Genomic DNA, 13,457 nt, shown 5'->3' on the forward strand with positions numbered 1-13,457 from the left:
AATGATTTATTTGTTGTAGAGAGAGAGAATGTGCATGCATGCATGCACACCAAGGAGGGGCAGAGGAAAGGGAGAGAATCTCAAGTAGACTCTTGCTGAGCACAGAGCCTTAGGCAGAGCTTGACCCTCTGACCCTGATATCATGACCTGAGCCAAAATCAAGAGTCCAATGCTTAACTCACTGCCCCATCCAGGTGCTCCCTAAATATCAATAAATCTAATAGGCAAATGCATCTAATATCTTTCCTGGCCATCTGTTTTGTTCTCTTCATGAATTACCTGAGTGTTATGTAAGTCCCTTCCCTCCAGATTCCTCTCCCCTTTTTTGTTTGTCTCTTTCTGACTAATTGTGGGAATTATTTACATATTATGGATATTAACTCTTCATCTTATAAGTAACAAATAGTATTTTTACAGTTTGTCATTTGTCTTCCATCTATGTTTAGCTATTACCTGCTCTGCAGAGACTTTAAAATCTGTCTTTTATAATTTTTGTGGCTCATGATCAGAAATGCCTTTCTCACCTATAAAATATGGTCTTTAAAGTGTATCTAGTACTTTTATGGCTTTCTTTTTATTATTTAAACCTTTGATTATTCTGGAATTTATTTTGAGGAGGGAGCAAAATATGAATTCACATTTTTTCCCTGAATGGCTAGGTCAACACTTCATTAATCTACTTTCTCACTGCTGATTTGCAGTTCTTCTGAAGTATTATAAATGCATGATAAAGACTTATTAAGTTTATGTGGGAATTAATAGTGGAGTTGGTAGTCAAATGAAAAAGAATATGGATTCAGTTGTATGCCTTTTACCTTCAGAAACAAGTTGAGAAGCTCCTGGGTGGCTCAGTTGGTTAAGTGTCTACCTTCATCTCAGGTTATGATCCCTGGGTCCTGGGATCAAGTCCTGCATTGGGCTCCCTGTTCATTGGGGAGCCTGCTTCTCCCTCTCCATCTGTTCCTTCTCCTTCCTCTGCCTTGTGTGGGCTCTCTCTCTTTCTTTCTCAAATAAATAAATGAAATCTTTATTAAAAAACAAGTTGAATTTAAAACTGGGTTATATTGGAAATCAGGTATAGATAACATTTATATCAGGTATAGGTATAGATATCATTTATAGATAATGTTTAGTTAATTTCATTTAACCTGGAATCCAAACTCCCATAAGTATTAGGTAACTAAATATTTATGTTTATTCTGTATTATTCATTCATTCAATATGAAGCACTGTTTTAAGCATTGGGAATATAGCAGTTAACTAGATAAAGTCCTTGCCCTCCTGGAGTTTGGGCTCTACTAAGGAGATACACACGCACATTTATAAAAGGAGATACAGGGCAGCCCAGGTGGCTCAGCAGTTTAGTGCTGCCTTCAGCCTGTGATCCTGGAGACCCGGGATCAAGTTCCATGTCGGGCTCCCTGCGTGGAGCCTGCTTCTCCCTCTGCCTGTATTTCTGCCTCTCTCTCTCTCTCTCTCTCTCTCTGTCTCTCATGAATAAATAAATAATCTTTTTTAAAAAAAGGAGATATATAAACAAAAAATAATATATAAATGAACAAGACAATTTAGGATTATTTTATTTTTTTATTTTTTTGATGCTTAGAGGGGCTTTTACTCCAGGGCAGAGATCAGGCCAGTTCAAGGTCTCAGTGTGGTGAAGAGGGTTTTGATTCACCCAGGAGAGGGCCTGGCTGTGGTTGGGGGTTGGGAGGAGGACTGCCGGGCATGGCTGTGGGGTTGCAGGCAATAGGGGGGCACTTGGGGGACTCCAGGGCTCATTCCAGCTCTGCAGTGATGCTGGTAGGGTCCAGGGCTGGTGTCTGTCCTCATGGTAGGCTCTCGGCACCATAGTAGTCTGAAGCCGGGGGTATATATGCACCGACAGTGCCTGTGGCACTGGGGGGTGGTGGCGGGGGCACGGTTCTCCAAAGCCAGCATTCTTTCGACAGGAAGTTATCAAGGTCTTCTTTGCTTCAGAACAGGTGAGGGGAGAGATCTATTTCAGCAGCTGTGACCAGATTGTTTTATTTTAAGCAGATTGTTTAAGAGATGTGAATGGAATAACCAAGGGAGGCATGTAAAGGGGGGAGGTAAAGATTAGGTTTTCTGAGACTTGAAAGATGTGGAGAGTCCGATCATGTCCATGTCCACAAAACGTAGACAGTTGTAAGATGGTGGAGAGCTTCTGAGGGATGGGGGAAAGCATAGTGTGTTTTGCTTTTCTGTGTGTTCTGTACATCTATACTACTTACAGTTTTTTAAAAAATATTTTATTTATTTATTCATGAGAGAGAGAGAGAGAGAGAAGCAGAGTCACAAGCAGAGGAAGTAGGCTCCCTTGGAGGATCCCGATGGGGGACTTAATCCCAGGATGCTGGGATCACGCCCTGAGCCAAAGGCAGATGCTCAACGACTGAGCTACCCAGGCGTCCCTGTCTTAGCTGGATTCTTTTCATGAGTGTTTAATCAAACTCAAACCTACCCAATCTTACAAAGCTTACAAAATCCCCATATTCTGTTTCCAACTATTGTATGATCTTTCTCTTCTTTACAGCTACACTTTTCAGAATTTCAGTGATTTCATTTTCTTAACGACCACCTGCTCTTGGGACTTTTGGGTTACTCAGCAGTTGAGCATCTGCCCTCAGCCCAGGGCATGATCCTGGAGTCCCGGGATGGAGTCCCACGTTGGGCTCCCTGCATGGAGCCTGCTTCTCCCTCTGCCTGTATCTCTGCCCCTCTCTCTCTCTCTCTCTCTCAAGAATAAATAAATAAAATCTTAAAAAAAACAAAAAACAAAAAACCAACTACCTGGTCTTGAACCTACTTTTATGTGTTTTCAGTCTGATCTTATCAGTGCCTTTCATATTGCTAAGTTCAGTTGAATTTTTCAATTCTTACCTCATTTGATCCCTGAGTGGTTTTTGACATTTAATTATTCAATTCTTTTTTTTTTTTTTTCTTTAAGTAGGCCCTACCTAATGTGGAATGCTGTGTGGGATGGAACTTTTTGTTAATTATTTTCCATTTGTTTTGTAGTTTATCTCTGTTCCTTTATTTTCTCTCTCCTTTACTTTGTGGGTTGATGACTTTCTTTAATAGTATGCTTTAGTATGCTTAATAGTATGCTTAGGTTTCTTTACCTTTTGTGTATCCACTCTAGGTTTTTGCTTTGTGGATATCTTGAGACTTGCATATAACAACTTCTTTCTAGAACAGTGCATTTTAAATCAACAACAACTTGGTGTGATCCAATTTTAAAGTTCTTATTTTTATTCCCCTTTCCCATATTTTATGTTTTTGATGTTAAATTTTACATCTTTTTATCTTCTGTATTCCTTAATTATTATAGTTACTTTTACTGCTTTTGTCTTTTAACCTTCATACTAGCATTGTAAGTGATTAATCTGCTCCTTTTAGTATATATTTACCTTTCCAGTAAGATTTATTCTTTCATGTTTTCTTTTTACAAATTTGTACTCTTTTCAACTTAAAGAACTCTCTTTAATAGCCCTTGTAAGGCCAGTTTAGTGATGATAAGCTGTTTTAGCTTTTGCTTGTCTTGAAGACTCCCACTCTACTTTACTTCTGAATGATAACTTTGCTGGATAGAGTTTCCTTGGCCGGAAGTTTTTTCTGTCAGAGCTTTAAACATATCTTGCCACTGTCTTCTGTCCTGCAGAGTTTATGCTGAACCGTCTCCTGATAGTCTTAATGGGTTCTCCTGGGTGTAACAAGTTGTTTTTTTCTTCCTGTTTTTAGGATTCTCAACTTCTTTTTAACTTTTAACATTTTAATTATAATGTAGCTTGGTGTGAATCTTTTGGGTTCATCTTTTTTGGAACTCTCTCAGCTTCCTCGACCTGGATGTCTGTTTCCTTCTTCCCAAGGTTAGGGAAAGTTTCATCTATTATTTCTTCCCAATTTTTCATAAGTAGCACATGCCACTATACATCCTATTGTGGAACCTACTTTTTTTTCTTCAACATGCTGAATATCTCTTTCTACATCAACAAATATTGCTGCACATTGTTATTTTGTGGACTCCATAGTGTTTCTTCTTATCAATATATATTAATTTAATTAACTAGAACTGTGCTGATGAACATTGTATTTCTTCACAATTATTTATATTCTCTACTTCAAAAATTGTTATAGTGAATTTTTTTAAACACATCCATTTGTACATGTGTGTAGTTTTCTCCTTAGACTAGATGCATGTTTCTTAGGTCAAAGATTGTGTTCATGTAGAATTTCTATATTGCCTGACCACATTCCAGAAAATTTTGACTTTGTTTTCATTGCTCCAGGAGTTGATTAGCAGGGCTTTATTATACTTGAAGTCTTGTTCTTCAGCTCTCAGCACTAGTCTTCAGTAAGTAACTTTCATTCTATTTCCTTTTCTTTTCCTTTTTTTTTTTTGCCTTCTCTTTTGTTGTCTTCTTGAATTATTTATCTTCTCTGTGGTGGCTCAGGGACTATTAAAATTGTGTGAGATGCAAGATCATGAACTGGGTATGAAGTAAAATAAATGCAGACTAATGTTTAATTTCTCATATAGCAAGTAGTGAATACTGTTACACCTAGCATATTGTCATACATGTTTTTGAACAAATAATGTGGAATATAATACCTCTTAAATCCTTGATCGAATTTATATAAAAGTCTCATCTATAAATGTCATTTTCTTTATATCTGCTTGGAGGAACTAATATAATACATTATTAACTATTTTTTGATAAAAGATTTATTTATTTTAGAGAGGGAGCGTGCATACTGTGGGGGGGGGGGGGGGGCAGAGAGAAAATCTGAGACCGACTCCCTGCTGAGCAATGAGCCTGAGGCAGGCTCTATCCCATGACCCTGAAATTGTCACCTGAGTCAAAATCATGAGTTGGCCACTTAACCAACCGAGTGACCCAGATGCCCCTGCTATTAACTTCTTAATAATGTTTTTGTCCATACTCATTTATTTCCCAGAATCCTCCTGTAGAAGAAAGAACTTGTGTTTTGAAGTTTGACTGACCTATATTCTGATTTCAGCTTACCTAGTTGTATGTGAACCTCACTTCAGTTTTCTGGGCTTCAATTCATCTGCAAAATTGGGGTGGTATATTTGATTGCTATCTATTTGACTGCTATCTATATGACTGCTCTAAGAATCAAAGTATTGCACGTGAAAATACCGTAGTGGCTAGCAAATATTAATAATTCAGTATTTCATCCTTTTCTTTTGTGGCATGCAGTGATACATCATGTTTTTAGATATATATTCACTATCATGTATACTATTGCCTTCACAGAAATCTTCTCTACATATACCCTCAGAGTCTCAATTTTGCTAATCGTCAAGGTTCTGCAAGAAATATAACAGTGAAAGTACAGTTCATGTATGGAGAGGATCCAAGCAATGCCATGCCGGTAAGAAATGTTCTTTACTTTTCCTGTTCTTCATATACGGTTCAAATAGACTTTTTTTTAAGTGGTGTTACTTGGTTGGCAGCTCTAGATTAGAAATTAATATGATCTTATAAATCAAATTTCTAACTGCATTACTTCCTGTACTGATAGTAAAATTTACTTGAAGTCCTTTTTAAAATTTTTATTTAAATTCCAGTTAGTTAATACACAGTGTAATACTAGTTTCAAGTGTGCAATATAGTGATTCAATACTTCCATATTGAAGTCTTAATTATTGAGGACTTGGTATGTGCTAGTCACTCCGAGATACAAAGATGAGTAAGACTTGTAACCTAGAGGATATGAGATAAAAACATAAAATTCTAAAATAGTGACTTTCAAAAGAGGATCACAACAGAATCACAGAATTAGGGTACTCTGACAAAGCACTGATATATATATTTTTTTCTATTCTTGTCATCTGTGATTCCAATTCTTCTCCTTTAGAATGAAAGGTCTGATAAAGGGAGGTGGAAAGTGATGGGTAGTATAGGAGGTTGTGGTATAGGTTTAAAAAGTGCCCCAGGTGATTCTAATATGTATGATTTTTCCCATGTTTGTTAAGAAACCCTGGTAATAGTGCATATTACACTTACTTAAGGGAGCTCTTAAAAATACCAGTACTCAGACTGAATCTTGGTCCAATTAAATTATAATGTCTGGGAGTGGAGCTAGTCATGTATCAGTATTTTTAAATCTTCCCAAGAGATTACATTTTACAGCCAATATTGAGAACCAAGGGACTCAAAGGCTTAGATGTACATTGGTAGGAGAAAATGCCTTGTCAAGGTAATAGGTATCACATACAGGGATTCAAAGGCATAGATGTACAGTGGTAAGAGAGAATGCCCTGACTTGCAACACTAATGCACACTCTGTGAAATACAGTGCAAGTTTCATGAAAGTAGATTTTAGGTTTAACTAAAGTTAGTAACATGGAATAGGAGCACAACTGTCACTTTAGATGTTCAACCTCTGAGAACCCTTGTGGAATGAAAATGAACTTAAGAACAGGTGCATTTTTTATAGTTTTATTTTAGCCTTCTACGTCAGTTATTAAATCAAATTCTTCTGATTTTCTACTTCCTAGGAAAGTGTGTATTTTCTCTTTTCATATTGTTTCCATTTCATCAGTATTTATAGATATTGACAGCAACAAGCACAAATTATTCATCTTTGTATTATTCTATGGCAGCTGTTTCAGATCTTTGTATATATTACATGCTGAATAAATATTTGTTGATAAATGTAGGATTTATTTTTGAGGTTTGAAATTAGCATTTCATGTTCTTTATTGGTGTTTTATTTCTGTTGAAGGAATGAATATACTACTACAGTTGATGAAAAGATGCTGGATTGTGAAAATAGGCGCTTCATTATATGTGAATTGCCATATGAATTTGAGTTTATGACAAATGTAGTCTATGTAAGATAGTCTGTTGTTATTGTTTGCCTAACAAACTCTTCCTTGTCTTAGCACATATATGCCGTCCTCTACAGAATTCCAACTGCATCCAGCCACATTAGCAGTTAGAGTGCTCCCTCTTTTGGTGCTACCATAGCATCTTCTCATTTCTTTTATGGGCGTTTTCACTTTAAGATTTTATGTTTATTTCTTCATCTTGTCTACTAGATTGTGAGCTCCTTGAGGGCAGGGACCATGTCATGTCTATATCTTGATGCTTGTCATAGTGCTTGGCACAGAAATGATGTTCAGTCTGTGTTGATGAATGGTTAAAAATACCTGTCAAATGGTCAACAAAAGAACACTTTCTACTTTATGTCATTCATGTTATGAAAATATAAATGAGTTACCTTGTGAAAAATGATAGCTTCTTAGGGGAAAGAAAGGTACTGCAATCCTTTCATTTATGTATTATTTGTCATATGAAAATATAATGCTTTTATGTTTATCCTGTGGCTGGTTGAAAGTATAGAAACAGATATGTTGTCTTGGCTTAACTTTTAAAAAATAAGGACTATTCAAATGGATCCTGAAATGATTTTTTGGTCATATAACATTGATATGATAAAATCGTAAACTTTAAATTCTGGCAACGGAACAACATTTTATAAAAACATGGTAACATGTTCTTAGCAAATTGATAAAATTAGACTTATAGGAGAGTCATAATTGTTACACCTTTACACACCCAAAAAATAAAAAGACCTGCTTAAATGTTATAAAAAGAAACACAAATATCTGTTAACATATTCTTTTTATTTGGATGGTACCAACTAATCCCTTTGTATAAGATACAAAATTTGAGTTATTTTATCAGTTGTGTTGATGGAAGTGCAATGACATGTCCATGTGTGTATTTTTGCATATATAGAGATAGCTGGCCAGATATAAGAGTTTAACTTACAGCTAGATAACATTGAGAGCTTAACTGCCTCACATAGGAATCATAAGCCATTTATCTAATTAGCTGCCCTAATTAACCATAATACTTCTATTAGAACTCAAGAGGTAGATATACAAGACTGAATTTTTTTACCTCTAACCCTTCGCCAATAGTATTATACTTTTCTTTTTTAAAGTGGTGGATTTTTTTTTTTTTAACACATATGAAAGAACATAAGAATGGCGCTCCTCCTTCTTTATAGAGTAGCTTGTAGGGAGTACTGGAAGCAAAGGATACATAGCTTGACCTAAAATAGGGTCTTAAAATATTATTTATAAATCATTTAATATTTGACTTACAGAATGATTACTGTTTAAGTGGAGAAGCCATCAATTTGTATAGTAGATAAATCCTACCATTCTATAGACCATATTTCTTATATAAATTCCAAATGATATGCTACATCCAGATTTTAAAATGAATTTTTCACCTTCTTTAAGAAAAAGGAAATATAATGGGTAGAAACTTTTCGAATGTTTGAATGTCAGATGGGTCTGTAGTTGAAAAGAAATTTACAACTCAGCAATTGAATTATTAATGAGCGTCAGTAGGCACATTGTTCTTCATTGGGCTGATTTTGCCCATTGTTCTCCAGTAGTTATTAAATCAGACAAATTCTTACATAGATATGAACATCCAGCATTTATTACAACAAAGTTTCAACATGCTGTTATTTGTTACAGGTAATCTTTGGTAAATCTAGCTGTTCAGAATTTTCAAAGGAAGCCTATACAGCCGTAGTATATCATAACAGGTACTGAATTCAAATATTTCTTTCAAAGTTACTCACTTCTCAGTGGCATTGTTAGCACTCACGTTAGTGTGTTTACCAAATGCTTTGCTGCACTGAATGTGCAAATTCAAGACAGCTGACATCAGAGTTAAAATTTTCAACCTGTAGATGCATATTTTCCATAGACATCGAATATAAGACTTTATACATAAAACATCTTTCCTATCAAATTCTCTCACCCTTTCATTTTTATTATACTGTTATTGATTATCATTGTGGCCTCTGGTCCTTTGGACCTTCCCTGTTACTTTCCTTTCAACACTTTGTAAACTCTTTCCTAAGCTTATAGCCATTAGTCAGTTAAATTGGTAGTATAACAACATCTGATAATCCACTGACTTAGGATCCTTCCATTTTACTTCTTTTGGAAATTAGCTTTGGATAACTTTTCATCTCTGCTTTCTTATTCTTTTCTCTTTCTTTCTTTCTTTCTTTCTTTCTTTCTTTCTTTCTTTCTTTCTTTCTTTCTTTCTTTCTTTCTGATTATTGAATGCTTCTGGAGGAAAAAAATCATGAAATTCTAGTAATCAAGATTATCACAAGTCATCATCATTTTATCCATATCATGGGGCTACAGAAATTCATTTTACTTTATTTCATCTTCTTTTTGGCCCCACCACTCTTTAATCTTGTCATTGCTTTTTTACCCTGTGTCATTTGGCAGGAACCATCTTAGGCCTTTCTCTTCCTTTCTCTAGCCTCTACTTATTCTCTAGTTGCCTTACTCTTAGTGCTCCTACTTTATTAAGTGGACTGAGTTGGTCCATCTTGAGAACCATCCACTTGTCTACTCTTTACCTCTTTACCTCAGAAATCTCTGCACAAATCTGCCTTTCCTTCTGGTTCAAGGACAGTCAGGGCCCACATGTGGCTCAGTGTCTTTCCCCTCTGCTTTCTTCTGGTCTCATTCTTCCTCTTCCAGAGTGTGACTCCATCACTTAACCCTTCTCCTGTACCATCAGTCCCTGCTTCAGTGACTCCATTCTTACTATCAAAAAAAAACTTGTCTCCTGTACTTAAAAAACAAAATAAAAGTCTTTCTTCAGTGTTGTTGTGTAGCATTGGTTTTTCTCCTTAAAACTTTATTCTTTCTCACTCTTTACAACCCTCCCTAGTTCCTCCCATCTCTTTGGACAGTTTTTTTTTCCTGTGGTAATTATTCTAATTTTCCTTCCTTCCTCCCTTCATCCCTCCCTCCCTCGTCGTCTTCCTCCCTCCCTCCTTCCTTCCCTCCGTCCCTCCGTCCCTCCCTCCCTCTCTCCCTCTCTCCTTCCTTCCCTCCTTTCCTTCTTTCTTCCCTTCCTTTCTTTCTACCTCCTCTCCCTTCCTCCTTTCCTCCCTCCCTCCCTTCCTTTTTTGAGTATAGACATTCATACAAAACACTAAGGTTTCATCCTTAACCCTCTTTTTCTATACTATACTCTCCATAAATAATCTTATATTTATTTCTCAGAATTTCAGTCAGTGAAAATACTACTACTTTTATCTTTATGTGGATTGTTTCCAACTCTTTACTTTCGGTCATGACCTTCTTCATGAAGTGCAGAAATATATGTTTAGTGGCCTATTGGGCATGTTCATTTGGGTGCCCTGCTGCCTTCTCAGTTTCCATCTATTTATCCCCAATTCTCTTCTGGACCCTATCTCTATTTTTATTAATGGTACCACAATTTTTCCAGATCCTTTGATTTCAAAATTTAAAACATCCTTGTTTTCCTTCTTCTTTTCTCTAATATTCAGTCATCTTTTCCATCTTGATGATTTTCTTTTTTCTTGATTACCAAACATTCTGTGCTGTTCTGTTTCTGGGCCTTTCTTAGATCTCTTTGTCTGTTATAATACTGATTCCCTCTATTGATTGAATTCCTACTCAGTCTTTAAGGGCTATATCATATAGTCTTCCTAAAACACAGTTCCCTGATCCAAAACTTGAAATAATCCATTCAGTTCTCTTTTTGAAGCACTTAATCTTATATGCTCTATGCCAGGGGTTGGCAAACTTTTTCTGCTAAGGGCCCAATAGGTTTGTTTTAGGGCTTGTGGGCCATATGGTCTCTGTTGCAATTACTCAGCCCTACTGTTATAGTGAAAAAACAGCCATAGACAATAAGTTGCAAATGAATGAGCATGGCTGTCTTCCAATAAAATTTTATTTATGGATGCTGAAATTTGAATTTCATGTAATATTTCAGGTGAAATGTTATTCTTTTGAATTTTTTTTAACTGCTTAAAAATATAAAAATCATTCTTAGTTTGTAGGCTGTACAAAACTAGGCAGTGGACTGGATTTGGCCTATGGGCCATAGTTTGCCAACCCCTGCTTTATAGCATTGCTATTGATATATGTGTGTCTTATTTATATTCTACAAAATCATATATTTTTTTAGGGTAATTATTTTTTCATGTTTATCTTTAAACCCACCACAAATTAACACAATACTTAGCATAAAGGTGAACAATTAAAAGTATTTTTTGATGAATAACTCTTAGATGCTTAATTTTCCATAAAAGCCTTCAGATAGTATGATTTCAGAAAAGAAATGAACTAAAACATTCAGTACCAGGAAAGATATTGATAAAGAAGGTAGTAATCTCTTAAAGAATCTCAATTTGTAGCTAGATCTTTATTTTTGTTGCTCTCAGCATTAGTAGAATTAAAATGACAATACTGCTTAACATTGCTAGTAAATTCAACTTCTTATAATTCATTGGTGATTAGTGAGATCAGTAGATGCATAGCATTTTTTATTCACCCAAATCATCAAATTTTCAAATGGCTGGCATTAATTATATTTCTTATGGGTATTAAAAGCCTCATCTACCTAATATTTCTGTGATCAGATCTATAGTTATTAGTGTTTCTGAGGCTTATTTGAAATAGAAGGATATTAGACTTATTAGCATCAGAGGGAAAAAAAAAGCACTAATTGGCAGAACAGGCTTCACTTTTAATTAGTTGGAGCCAAATGGTTTGGATGCATTTTTACTAAATATAACTCTGAGAGATACTAACTGATTATGGAAGGTTGGGATGCTAAGGTTCTATCCCTTTTAAAACTATATCATAAAGAGCAGCAATACTTCTTTATAAAAATGCTCCTAGGGATCACTCTAAATGAATATTGAGGTGAAAATGCCATTGATTTGATCAAATATGATATTTGTTGTATTCTTATAGTGGCTGGGAGCACTTCTAAACTGTGGGACAAATGTATTTTGTAGGTGTTCCCTGATTTTTTTCTTTTCTTTTTCTTTTTTCTGAACAGTCAGTATATCATATTTTGTTAACATTTATTTCCTTAGCAATGGAATAATTGTTATAAAATATTCCATAGAGAGCCCAACTTGATACTAAGTTGTCTAGAAATACTTATTTTCTTTATTTTATAGAAAGATAATACAAATTAACCTTTAACATGAAGCTACACTCCTATAACAGAAAATTTTTTTTTTTATGGTATGGTTTTGAAATATCTACTTATAAAAACTCCTGTTATTTTTTCTATGTAATGTATATCAGAGAAAGCCTTGCCCTAGTCTCCTCTTTTATATAGTTTCCTACCAAATGAAGATCTCGGCATCAAGGTGGTGATTATTGATGAATTTTCATATAGTAGGATTACTCAGCCCATTATTAAAGTTGGGTTGAGAAATTTCAGAAACAGAGACAGCTCCCTCAACTGGAAATAGGAGTTAGTTACTTAAAGTTTGGGAATAGAGAAAAACATTTTGTACTAGAAGAAAAATTAAGCATGAATCCTGAAATTAATTTAAAATTTTTTCAAATATACAAATGCAATAATTACTTATTTTGAACAAATTACTGACTATTGATCTGTTTTGTTTTGTTTTTTTGTGTGAAGGTCTCCTGATTTTCATGAAGAAATCAAGGTTAAACTCCCTGCTACTTTAACTGACCATCATCATTTGCTTTTTACTTTTTATCATGTTAGTTGTCAACAGAAACAAAATACTCCTCTTGAAACTCCTGTTGGATATACAGTAAGCATATTTTTGTTTAATATTTAGCTCTTTGATCTTAAAAATAATTACAGTATTTGAGATGTAGTTGATATTCACTATTATTTGAGTATTCTATTCCTTATCTGATTTCCTATATTGGTTAGGAAGAGTCATCATAATAAGAAAATGCTCATTAATGTAATTAATATAACTAATTACCTAACATATGTAAACACTTAGGTGTTGGTACTGATTATTATGTGTTTACCCAACAATATGGGGTATAAATATAAATATATTAAATTTAAATATATAAATATATTAATTTTAAATATATACAATAAATATATAAATTTTATAAAATTTATATTTTAATATAAATTATTAATATAATTTAAATATATTAATTTTAAAGGTTCATCAGAAGGGAATGATTTCAGTGTATAATCATTAAAAGAGACTCTTGGCCGTTAAAACTCTTTTTGCTTTAATTGTATGCAATTAAAACTCTTGAGTATTTTTTGAAAATCATTGATTGAATTGCAAAGGTCAATTTGAGGTGAAGGATATAGATATCAAAATGTGCTATCACAACTTCGTCAGAAAAATCATGCTGCTGCCCAAAAGAGAAAAATCAGTGTTTGATTCATTTTTTTTCTCTTGCAATTTATGAAGTGGATTTTGCTGAATGTTACAATAAATTTATGTTTATGCTTTTTAGTTTTGTTGTTAACATTCACATTTAATCAAACCTTTCCCTACATACATTGACACTATTACCACCACTTAAAATGGGTCCAATTTGTGCCATTTTTCTTCTATTCTAGCCT

General features: G+C 34.5%; 1 protein-coding gene across 9 annotated transcripts in view; it reads left to right on the forward strand.

Annotated features, from left to right (window-relative positions):
• DOCK7 (dedicator of cytokinesis 7) overlaps positions 1-13,457 on the forward strand; it is a 219,131-nt gene that overhangs the window by 103,711 nt on the left and 101,963 nt on the right. For all 9 annotated transcript variants that reach the window (XM_038537305.1, XM_038537306.1, XM_038537307.1 and 6 more), the window contains exons 15-17: positions 5,307-5,424; positions 8,555-8,625; positions 12,528-12,666. In XM_038537305.1, the coding sequence (XP_038393233.1) occupies positions 5,307-5,424; positions 8,555-8,625; positions 12,528-12,666 (328 nt within the window). The remainder of the gene's footprint in view (positions 1-5,306; positions 5,425-8,554; positions 8,626-12,527; positions 12,667-13,457) is intronic.

This window comes from Canis lupus, chromosome 5, assembly GCF_011100685.1.
Source record: "Canis lupus familiaris isolate Mischka breed German Shepherd chromosome 5, alternate assembly UU_Cfam_GSD_1.0, whole genome shotgun sequence".
Lineage (NCBI taxonomy): Eukaryota > Metazoa > Chordata > Mammalia > Carnivora > Canidae > Canis > Canis lupus.